The sequence below is a fragment of the Gadus chalcogrammus genome, chromosome 9 (assembly GCF_026213295.1).
Source record: "Gadus chalcogrammus isolate NIFS_2021 chromosome 9, NIFS_Gcha_1.0, whole genome shotgun sequence".
NCBI classification, from domain to species: Eukaryota; Metazoa; Chordata; class Actinopteri; order Gadiformes; family Gadidae; genus Gadus; species Gadus chalcogrammus.
The window spans coordinates 14,444,420-14,457,001 of NC_079420.1; the positions used below are offsets into that span (position 1 = coordinate 14,444,420).

General features: G+C 49.0%; 1 protein-coding gene across 1 annotated transcript in view; it reads right to left on the reverse strand.

Moving 5' to 3' along the window:
* Positions 1-327: 327 nt before the first annotated feature.
* LOC130389153 (neural-cadherin-like) overlaps positions 328-12,582 on the reverse strand; it is a 53,449-nt gene continuing 41,194 nt past the window's right edge. The window contains exons 27-32 of the mRNA XM_056598824.1: positions 10,432-10,696; positions 9,048-9,231; positions 7,420-7,670; positions 2,216-2,370; positions 1,036-1,380; positions 328-1,002 (exon numbers count right to left, since the gene is read on the reverse strand). Coding sequence (XP_056454799.1) covers positions 706-1,002; positions 1,036-1,380; positions 2,216-2,370; positions 7,420-7,670; positions 9,048-9,231; positions 10,432-10,696 — 1,497 coding nt within the window. The 3' untranslated portion in view covers positions 328-705. The remainder of the gene's footprint in view (positions 1,003-1,035; positions 1,381-2,215; positions 2,371-7,419; positions 7,671-9,047; positions 9,232-10,431; positions 10,697-12,582) is intronic.

Below are 12,582 nucleotides of genomic sequence, written 5' to 3' on the forward strand. Positions count from 1 at the left end.
ATCCTTGGATCCTCAACATGAATTATTGATTTGGATATTAACGTCATCCACATCAGGGTCTTGTCATTTGCCGGGGTGCTAATGAATTCTGAAGCCTTTCCAAGTTCACTCCAAAATAGAGGTACCCCAGTACGAAAACCATTTTGGGAATACTATGAAGGCATGTCTTAAAAGTGTTTTTTTTACTTTGCATTTAATTCCCTTGGCAGATGGTGGATTCCATTTCTTGGTTTTCTCATAAGATCATAACACAGATATTATCAAAGATATTCATTTATTTCATTCAATGAAATAGAGATTTACAAATGAAACAATATCATCACAGAAATGGTTTCATCATATTGATTGTTTACAACAAAAAAAACATCTTAAGGGAAATACATTTCGCACTCAATGCCAGACATTTCTTCTGTAAACCAGACATTTTGTTTAGAATCTCAGGAATGTGCTTCCTGTGGATTACATACTGTACAGTGCAGTGCCAAGTAAACAATACATCACACCAGATCCTTCATGGGTAAACACTTCATATAAAGAGTTCCTGGTCAGGTTTATCGATAAAGTACAATAATGGCAGACTTGACATTCATCCAGGGCAGCCTGGCGTTCTCAGTGTCAAGCCTCGCACTCCATCATCCCCGCGCTCCGCCTCGACTGGCGGCGCCTTGATTAACATAGCCTTTGGCACATCCTCCCGTCTCCCGCTCAGCCGCTCTTTTCACAGTTCGGCTGCGCTCTGCTCTCCCTCTGCTTCTCCTTGGGGCCCCCGGGGCTCCTGCAGCGGCCGGGCCCCTCGGCGGCCCCTCCCCTCAGCTCCCCCACCACGGCCCTCAGGGTCTTGAACCTGTCCAGCTTGCCCAGGCTCTGCTGCTGCTTGGCCCCGCCCCGGGCCCCCGCGGCGGCCCCGCCCTCCGAGGACCCCTCCTCCTCCTCCTCCGCCGCCGCCGCTCCCTGGCCGTCGCTCAGGGAGCTGAGGGAGCGCACGGACACCAGGCCGCGGTCCTTGCGGCGCGGCGTTGTCATGGCGCCCGCTACATGGTGGTCCCCGCCGCCGCCGCCGGCGGCCCCGCCCGGTTGCTCCATGTCCCGGATGACCTCGCACAGGTAGCGGGCCAGGTCCTGGCTGGAGAAGGACAGGCTGTGGCCCGAGCGCCTAAAGGTGAGGGGGGAGGGCAGGGCCTGCGTCTCGGAGGGCGGCACGGCCAGCCGCAGGGCGATGGCCGCGCTGCCGCTGCCGTTGGGCATGGCGCTCCGGCTGCCGCCGTCCAGCGAGGGCTTGGTCTGCGGGTAGGAGATAATGCATTGTGGGTAGCTGTACCTCAGGGACTGGGCCGGACTGGGCTGCAGAGAGCGCTGCAGCTCCACCATGTTAAAGGCATTCTGAGACAGAGAGAGAGAGAGAGAGAGAGAGAGAGAGAGAGAGAGAGAGAGAGAGAGAGAGAGAGAAAGAGAGAAAGAGAGAGAGAAAGAGAGAGAGAGAGAGAGAGAGAGAGAGAGAGAGAAGAGAGAGAGAGAGAAGAGAGAGAGAGAGAGAGAAAGAGAGAGAGAGAGAGAGGTGTAGAGATGTAGAAATCGTTGCCAATCAGCTCCTTATATTAAAGCAATTTTACATTCAACTCTATAACATGCATAGAACAATGCAGTTCATGTGCTTTTGCAGGCAGATTAGGCTATCTCTCATTTTAACAAAGCCAACACAAGTGCGTGCCCGGAGAGTTATCTGCAACAAAGGAAGCATTGATTATGCAAATAATTAATTATCTGATTGGAGCGTGGAGTTAACTGCTTTTAGCAGCACTAAACAAACAGAGGCATTGTCAGCCATTGGTGTGCACTGGGTCTAATTGACAGCTAATTAAACCGTCCACTTCGGGTCCCCGGGGAAACAATCAGGCGATGGTATCAATAACAGGTTTTCATTTTGGCTGCCGGACACCTTCTAGTCCCACAGGATGCTTATTCGTTTAGCGCTGGTCTACTAAAGTCACCAGGTGTATTTCAGTGGAAAAGGGTATCTACAGAGCAATGTGTTGGTTTACTCAGCCTATGGGGAGCTGCTCGTTTTTCTATGGGTTCCACCGCACCAAGTAGAGACAACGTGAATGTTTTTACAGGTCTGAAACCCAAAAACGCACGCACGCACACACACGCGCGCGTGCACACGCACACACACCCAGACATCCAACCGCCCAGACAGGGCAATTTGTCATCATACCTGATCCTGCTCGCCGCCACCTTCCTCGTCGTAGTTAAGCACGTTTTCCCGGATGTCCTCCCACTCCCCGTGGTGCGCAGACACGTGGTACACCCCCTCCTCCAGGCCCTTGTGCCGTCTCCAGCACGAGTACATGAACAGGCCCAGCATCAACACTGGGGGGCACCAGAGAGCAGGTAAGAGCGGTGAGTGCGAGGTGGAACCGACTCGCACATAATTAAAATGACATCGACAGAGAACAAAACCGCATCACACATTCGCTGTGAAATTGAATGAGGGACGTGAGTGGAAAATGATTACATATAGCGAGACATAATGAGTTTTTTTTCCTTATGATCTCTCTTCTGAGTATTTTTTTTTTTTTATCACACCCCTGCAGACCTACGGTAGGCGGCTCCAGTACAATCATGCATATATGCCTGTAGCAGATGCCACGAAACAATATAGTCAGCATGAGACCGTCTTAACTTTCGACCGCATTCTTCGCGCTCTTGTCTTAAGATATCTCTTAGTACTAGGCCTACTTACTCGACAGTTTGAACACACCGTGAAGGTACGCACTTGCACAAACGCAACCACCTCCCCACCTATTCCCTTTGAAGTTGCCTCTCTGTTTCCTGTTTTCGGAGACCCCAGCTCCTTGGAAACCTATTAACTTGGATTTTGTGCTCCATCCTGGCCCGAACTCAAAGCCTCGTTGTCTGGGCAGGGGCAGGCAGGAATGGTGTATGGTGGTGTTTCTGTGTGTGTGTGTGTGCGTGTGTGTGTGTGTGCCTTCGAGCGTCGTAGGAATATCCTAAAGCACACACATCAATCACAGCTATTGTGTGCTGAATTATACAACACGCTGGACTGACCTTTAAAGTCCATTAATCTCAACCAATATTTTCTCTACCATCTGCCAGGCTGCTCTTTTCTTTCTTTCTTTTTTTTTTGATCCTACACTTTCTTTGTGCTATCTGTTTTTACAAGTTCTTACTCTATAGCTTTCCTTTGTTTTATCTCTAATTATTCTCTTCCCCCATCTATAGTGGGGAACTCCTCTCTCTCTCTCCCTACCTCTGGTCATCTCTCCCCTCTCTATCCTCTCGGTATCTCTTCTAGCTCCCTCATCTGGCGTCTCTCTCTCCTTACTCTGTCTCTCCTCGTCTCTCTCTCCGTCTGTATGGTGTCTCTTCTAGCTCCCTCTCTGTCTGTCTCTCCTTCTCTCTTCTCTTGCCCCTCTTTCTGTGTCTAGCATCACTCCTCTCTTCCTCTCTATCTGCTCCCTCCACTTTGTTAATCCCTCGCCGTGTGTCTCTCTGCTACTAATTCCCCGCCTGGCCTTTGCCTGGCCTCCGCTTTTATCCTTCACACTCGACGGGCTCCATTACAGCCCCAAAAAGATTTATTTGCCGTCTCGTACGCGTCGTCTTAATTGGGGGACCTTGGAGAAGCTTAGGGGTGATGACATTAATCCAGCAAGAAAAACTCGATTGAAACCAATGACTGAATTAGTAACTAAGCAAATGTTAGACAAATGTTACACATGAGCAGATGGTTGAGGTGCGGGAACATTCAAGCGACAATGGATTAAAAGAGCGAGAGGGAAGGAGGGTTAATTCGAGAAATAAGGATCCCAGAAATAAAGCTAATAGGTATCCCCAAGTTAAATCAATGTCTATAACAGCCTGGTGTTTACCCTCTATGCTGCCACTGCAGTGAGAGCTATATTGTTGTGAGCACCGGCCACTCCCCTAATTGTTGGAGGCTATTCCTATGTGGCCGCATTGCTGAGCAGAGATTTCGCCGAACCTAAGCTTGTTCTCCACGCTCTAACCCTGTGTGGCCTCCGTGTGGGCCGGAGCCCAGAACAATGGATGAGCTGACCCGTCTCCGTCCCTGCTGTGCCGCGACGCCACGGAGGAAAGGCCAGACTCCTGATGAAAGCTGAGTGGTCCCAAATCCCTCTCACCCTGTTATAGGCCCTGTCCAGCTCCGCCACCTCCACCCCCAGGAATCCCCTCTGAGCCCAGAACTCACCTCCTCTCCTTCCCACCCCCGACTTCACACCTGATCCCCGGAGCTTCAATCGCAGAGACCCCCCGGTGTAATTCCTCAAGAAGGCCATTACTCACACCCAGACATATCACACACACAGGCACCAACACAGACACACCGGCAAACACACAAGCCTGCAGAATAAGTGGCAGTGTTTACAAACTAGAGACAGTGGAATGCTCACTACAGAGAACGATAACAAATAAAATACCTCAAGACACCCTTCACTCATGCAGCACATGAAAACACATAAGCCCGAAAATAAGCAAACCCAAGCAGAACGCACACTTAGAGGAGAGGACAACACTCCCTTCCCTGACTCACTGTCATAAAACAGTACACGACAGACACACACACGCCATAAACATCGTGATTACAGAGAAACTAGGCCCTGATGGCCTGAGCTGCTGTTGATGCTGCTGCTGCCTTGGCTGCTGCGTAGCGTTCATGTTCAACAGCGCACAGAGCCCAGTTCCTTCACTAAGATCATATCACTCAGTAGAGGGGAAGGCACAACATAGCATAGTCATTCATTCAATCCATAGATGTCGTGCCTGCCCTTCTAGCTTTCACACTCCTGCTACCAAGCGGGCATTATGATGTTGGCCCGCTGCGCACCGTGATTGAATACGCTGGAACGAATACAACAGGAAAATAATTTGTACCGTCTCAGTTTTTAGTCTGGGTATTAACTTTCCTTAGCCCAAAAGATAAAACAAAATAAGAATCACTTACTTTAAACTTTCTGGTTTTCGATTGGCTGCAGTTAATCCCTGTGTTAACGGACTCAGGGCTATTTTATTACGAGAACAAACAACGTACAATCGATGGGTCGATGGAATGGGGTGAGGAAGGCAGTGGAGGACAAACAGAATGACATGATGCATGGACAGTTGGGTAAGAGCAGATGAAATGTTTATTTTCATTAAAACACGGCACTCTGACAAATACAAATATGTTGCAACCTCACTGCATAGACTAACACGTCCATGAAATGGGCAGGCCAAATGCCACGCTATTATTTTGGAGTGTGAGCCCACCCACGTCACATCCTGTATAGACCCTAATGAAGCCGGACCAGATCACCCTCTCTGGTTTTGTAATTGGCACATGCTGAACACACACAATTGGGCTAGCATGGGATGGCTTGTGTAGAGCTTAATAATGGATGATCGTTTTAACTTTTAATGCAGGGAGAGACGGCGCAGGAGTCCCACATTAATTTAGAAACCGACCAGCAGCCCCTCTTAGTGCTCAATGTGTGGGTCTAATTTGTGTGTGTGTGTGTGTGTGGTGTGGGGCTGTCAGGGGCTGTTATTGTGGTGCTGTCTTGGGGATAAATAAGACTAACTTTGGGGAAGAATTATGATTAGTGTGGCTGAGGAAGGAGTCATGTAACAAAACAGGTCTGTGAGATCTTCCTCTCTTGGTTGTAGATCTCAGGACGTTTTAACGACCTGTGATCAAGTGCTGACGTCTGTCTCCGAAGCCTCCTATTGCTAATATGAATCACACCAAGGATTAACCTGGGAATCTCCTCTGACTGGAAAGGTCCGTTTTTATTATTCAGTAAATCAGGGATCATGGGGTATAATGGCCGGGGCGACTTCAATGACATGTCCACAGTTTTATTAAGCATGCGACACATGGACTTAAATAAATGATGCGATGGCCGCACTTTATCGGCTCATTAACAAATCGAAGGCTGCTTTATAAGTTTCACTCAAAAGTGTCAGCATAACTGATGGTCCAATACTGGCGACAGACCTCAGGGAACTGCTGAGGCGATTTTAGAGGTGGGGACAGTGTATTGGATCACCTGGTGGTTTTAATGGCTTCCGGTGACAAACGGGGACTCATAAACCGCCTTGTTTCTTGTGAGGACCCCACACCCCATGCTCACATAAGAGGACAACAAGAAGACACAATCACACACACACACGAGACACACACACACACACACAGATACACACAGATACATCTAAGCAGGAACACACACACAGACACGCACACACACAAACACACATGCACACACATGCACACACACGCACGCACGCACGCACGCACGCACGCACGCACACTACCCGCACGACACACACACACACACACACACACACACACACAGACGCACACGCACACGCACACACAAACTCAGGCACAAACCCGAATACACCAACCCACACACACAGACATGGATAAATCCAAGCAGGCACACAGACATACACAACTACACACACACACACACACACACACACACACACACACAGCACACACACACACACACACACACACCACACACACACACACACACAACACCACCACACACACACACACGCACACACACACAGGCGCAGATAGACAGGCACACACACGGTCAAACCGACACGAACATATGCACACAATCCGAACCGGGGGGATGTGTCAACAGTGATTGTGATAAATGTAGGTGGGTTAGGGCAAAAAGGGCAAAAAGAAAATTGCAGAGACAAGCGGATGGAGAGATGAAAACAACCACGTCATGGCAGTAAAAGTAAAAAGACAGAAGAATCTAAAGTCAGCCGGACAGATGAAAAATACGACTTGAAGGTTTGAGCGTGTGGTGAGAATCCAAAGTGGAATATGGGAGGAGACAGGGATTGTTAAAGTGCTGGAAAGAGATGTGAACGTGAATAAAACTCCTATGATTGATAAAATGCCCTGTATTCCCCCCCCCCCCCCCCCCCCCCCTCAATGTACGTCTCTGCTCCATGTTTCACATCAAAGTCAGGAAGGTTAAAAAAAATGAAAAACAAAAAACAAAATGCTAACATATTTCAGAGATCAATACATCCGTAGCATCAATCGATTCTCAGCCCCACAAAAAATAAAGGGATAGAAAATCAAATACAACTGCCTTTTCTAAAGGACTGCGGTTAGCGAGTTGCCAAGACAAACAGTGTAGCGTCGGTAAACAACCCAGATTATTCCCTGTTTATTTGCACAGATGTGGTGAGATGAAGGGGAGAGGAGTTTGAACAGCATAACGTCGGAGCGGGCCCGTGATTGTTGTGACGTTCAAACACAAACGATCCCCGACGCATGAAGGTTGGAGCGTGTTTTGGGGGTTCGTTCTGGAGGTTTGTTCTGTCACCACAGGTAGAAGAGGACATAGTCGACATAGCTACCTAAGAAGGCCAGGATGCAGATGCAGATGGCGAACATGGAGCTGATACTGAGGCTGCTGCCGTCCGGGTTGTGCGACATGGACGGCGTCTGCTCGCAGTGGCGCCCCCGGTAGCCCTCCGCACACTGGCACGAGTAGCGGGAGGGTGAGTGCGGGACGCAGGTGCCGTGGCGGCAAGGTCGGCTCGCGCACAGCGTGTAGACGCACGCCTTGCCGGCGGCGCCATCTTTAGTCAGGTGTCCCGGGGGGCATCTGATATCGATCGGTGAGAGAGGACGAAGACAAATAAAGAAAAGAAGAGGGAGGAAAAACAGAAGGGGAGAAAAAGAAACACAACCAATGTGAGACAGTAGAGATAGTGCTGGAGGACACTCGGGAAACCGTGTCGGATGAAAGGGAAAATGAATCCTAGGGGCTGGCAGAGCTAAGCTGACACCATAAAAGCCAACCCCCCAAGGTGTTACAGCACTTATATAGAAGAGAAGAAGAGTGCGGGATTTCCGCCGTCAGAAGAAAGGCTATTGTACTCCGGCAGAAAAATGCCGGAGGAAAGAAAAAGGGGACGCTGACATTTCTAAGGGTCGGCTTTGCCGTCGGCGGTGCGCCATTCCTCAATGATGTATTATTGTGGGTACACGCGGTATGTAGCACACCGCCGTATCCCTCACACCGCCGTATCCCTCACACCTACACGCTGCGGCTACAGAGAGGCAACCCGGGGGGGGGGGGGGGGGTGGGGGGGGGCTGGAAGCAAACACATTGACATCTGCCCCATCCCATTTCGCCCTGAGCTCTTTCTGTCCCTCAGATCACAGTGTGTGTGTGTGTGTGTGTGTGGGGGGGGGGGGGACAGAGCCGGGGTGCGTTCAACGCCAATACAGTCCCCACTTGAACTGCGTGTTGCTCTGTCGGCAACCCGGGATGATGCACCACAAAAATAGCCCAGACTCTGGCTTCTTAATTGCTGGTGAATATGTGGCCCACTCTATGCGTATCTGTCTGCTCACATACCCTCCGCTGCTCCTCCGAGGAGCATCCTAGTTTCCGAGAGCATGAATGTTTAATCCTGAACGATATCAGTATTCAATCAGGGACTAATGCATTGTGCGGCCTGAGTGGGAATAACATGAACATGCTACTGTTCCCGGTGGACGCCATTAATTGTGGTTATGTGCGCTCGACGCACACATGCAGACACACACACACAGACACACACACACCACCACACACACACCACACACACACACACAACACACACACACACACACACCAAACACGGTGCACACTACACAACACACACACACAACACACACAACCACACACACACACACACACACACAGGATTGGAAATCGATGTTCTGTCTGAACAACGCACCATAATGTAGAGATTGCACCAAACTACTTAGTAGTGTCTAAGTCCCCTTCTGCATGTCATCAGTTAGAACTTATATAACCCTAACCCTATTATTCCTCAGAGGGTAATGCTGTCGTTGTCAACGTTGAGGGCACTATACATGCTTTCAGACGTACATCAACCTACATCAACCTTAATTGACACGTGTGTGCATCTGCTTCCAGATGCACAGGAAAGGATTAGCATCAAATGGGAACTGGTGCTCCGCAGCCTACCTGCAGTCGTGGTGCCTCCAGAGGTCCACGCAGACGAAGGGGGCCGAGCAGTGGTGCTTCCTGCAGGCGTCCGAGGGGCAGCCCGGGGAGACGCCCTGGGAGCTGACCAGCTGGACCCCCTCCGAGGGCTGCTGGCCGTCCAGGGGCATCGTCCGCCCGTTCAGCCGCAGGTGCCGCAGACAGCCTGAGAGAGAGAGAGAGCGAGAGAGAGAGAGAGAGAGAGAGAGAGAGAGAGAGAGAGCGAGAGAGAGAGAGCGAGAGAGAGAGAGAGAGCGCGAGAGAGAGAGAGAGAGAGAGAGAGAGAGAGAGAGAAAGACATAGAGAGAGAGAGAGAGAGAGAGAAAGACATAGAGAGCGACAGGGAGAGAGAGAGTAGAGAGAGAGAGAGAGAGAGATAGAGAGAGAGAGAGAGAGAGAGAGAGCGAGAGAGAGAGAGAGAGAGAGAGAGAGAGAGAGACATAGAGAGCAACAGAGAGTGAGAGAGAGAGAGAGAGAGAGAGAGAGAGAGAGACAGATAGCGACAGAGAGAGAGAGCGACAGAGAGACGGAGAGAGATAGAGACGGACAGACAGACAGACAGACAGAGAGAGAGGGAGAGAGAAAGAGAGAGAAATACATCATAGAGGGCAAATGAATAGCGAGCACTAACAAGAGGAGGAGAGCCACGAGGAGGAGAACCGATCAGAAGATGATTCATGGAGATGATAAGAGAGAAGAAAGGGAATTCTTAAAGTCGTTAAATTCTTTCAATTTGCACCGGCAATAGAGCCATTAGGGCACTTGTCCTTAGGCTACACGTCTTGTCCGTGCACAGATTTACATGGCGTTGCCATCACCATCAAACAGGCCTAATTCTTTGATCTATGGTAAAGGCTGGTTGGTTTTGGTTGTCCAGGACACAAGCCGATGTAAGGCAGTTCATTCTCTCTGCTAAATAAATTATTTATCTAAACAGGATACATAAAGCCTGGGATTGCGTCAGTAAAAACGCTAAAGGGGTACCGTATGCTAAGGCTAAGGCTGGAACAAACTCAGAGAGGCTCATGGAAACAAACAGAAATACAGAAAACACACACACACACACACACCAAATGAATCATCATAAACATGTTTACGTAGTTGCATTGATCTGTAATAAATTCCTCTCCTACCTAAAAACTCACCTATGTATAAACCTGTCAGATCATAATACCATGCCAAATCATAATCATTTCAAATAATTATTGGGTTCATTATTCAGTGAGATTCAGATACACTATTGTGTCATGGAATACAGAACAGCTCTGGTGCTCTGAGCTTTGTAAAAAGCAAAGACATCCTACAGCGCAGTAATGTAATACAATCATAAACGTAATGAATGTCATCAATCATTCATCAGTTATACCGAGGAAGCTGCGGTTATGTCCGGAGGGGAGGGCGTTCCCAATCATGACCGCTGATTGGTCGATGATGAGCTCTTGACTGCGCCCGGGCGACGCGGTGACCTCTCTCTGTCCTCCGCCCCCGTCCAAGCGCAGGGTGAACTCTTTGCCGTAGCGATCCAGCTCCACCTCGTGCCAGTCCCCGTTGTCCACGCGGTGGTGGGGCAGCGTGAGGTTGTAGTCTCCGTCGCCCAGGTTAAAGAGGACCGACAGCAGGCCCTGGAACACCTGAGACACAGAGCGGAACTTTGGTCCATCTGGTCCACACGTCCAAGCTTTCCGTTTATCAGACCGTACACAGAAACGGAGTGCAATTAATAATCAATGCAATCACTTGTTTAACGTTGTTTCATGTTTCATCTCTTGATTAGTCTGATGTGTATATTATTTACTTTGATTGCAACGTTGATTGAAAATAAATCGACGTCGAGCTGTCCTCATTTGTCATTAGGGTTGTTATCACGTCTGGTCTCCTTGTCAGATTGGCATCATTGTTTAAAAAACGGTAGAGCGGAAAACATTTTGCTAATTTTGTTGACAAGCGAACGCACTTCTTGAAGTGAACCGAACAATCCCCCGAAGTAGGCCGTCTCCCACGTTGACTTCCGGAAGCCAACAGAAAACAGAAAATGCTTTTCAAAATGACTAACAGGGAATCTGCCTGTGAAACAAACGTTTAACAATTTAGCACTGGGAATTAATTAAGTAACTCTGTGACCGCGGTGCTAACCCGACATAAACATTGCTTGTAACGGTCGGCCCGATGGGAGCGTCTAAAAGGGAGCTACAATTATCTGCAGCAGTTAAGGATGAGCGAAGGCAATAGTCTCCGACTGTGGGCTGAGGCCCACACCGCAGCACCAAGCACCTGCCCCGGTCCTAATTGGAAAGACTAGGGGGAAGATAACCCAACGCGTGATGTCTGTTGGGCACTCAGCGATACCACCTTAAAACGGCGGGTCTGTCCTTCAGTTCATCCAACAGAACCTCCTCAATTGGTCTCTCAATCAGGCGTTTTATAGTGATGAAGGGTTACCACAATGGGAGTCGCAATGGGATTGCATGATTTGTGGGAAGTGTTCTACAAAGATAAAATAACTAATAAATAAATGGAAATGCCTACATGCACTACTGTTCAAAAGTTTGGGGTCACTTCGAAATGTCCTTATTTTGAAAGAAAAGCACTGTTTTTTTTCAATGGAACAGTGCAATTATGTTAGCACCGTGAAAATGTTTGAATAAAAGTGGGAGTTTTCATGGAAGACAGGAAATTGTCTGGGTGACCCCAAACCTTTGAATGGTAGTGTAAATATGTATATATAAATATAGTTCATAAAGGAAATACGTTAAATGCAGAAAAAACCGACAAACAAAGTCTGGCGATTTATTCAGCGTGTGCTCGGGCAATTTATTTTTTCGTCCTTCAGTGGAGAAAAGAGTGGGGAGATACGGTGCGTTAAATGATTGCAGGATTTTAGCAGACCCACCAGACGGACAAGTGTTTCTAAGAGCTTAGAGAGGACAAGGAAGCTGAAAGGCTTCAGTCTGCTGCCGCAGGACCGTCATCACATGCTATTCTACAGAACTGGAGTGGTTTCTGAAAGAACTGCCCGTGACAGTGAAGACCACAGGACCTCCTTTGCCCTCATGGTGAAACTGGCTCAAAGAAATAAGGACACCAGAGTTCTTATCCTCCCAAACTTTTATTCTATATCTTCCAAATACGAGCAAGCTCAAATGTTCAAGACATGATTGACAAGTATGGTGCTTGAACATCGCCCCCCTCCCTCATCTCACCCAAGTATATGTTTGAAAAACGGGTCACTGGAAGACAGCCGGACAGATGCAGACAGAGCCCTGAGCTAGTAAAGAGTGACAGTTGGCATCAAGAGCCGACACCTCAAAGTCTATTGGCTAACAGGATAGCAGCGCCTACCAGAGCTCCCTGTGTGAACTGTGTCGGTGCAGGCAAGGGTGTCAGGCATCCTGCCTCACCGACTCCTAAAGGTGGGCTGCGGGCAGGTTCAAGGGGCCACACCCAGAGCCCTCTAATTTGAAAGTCGTCGCCACACCCTGCGCCAAGATGGGGTAACCTCTTGTTGAGATTTACTTGG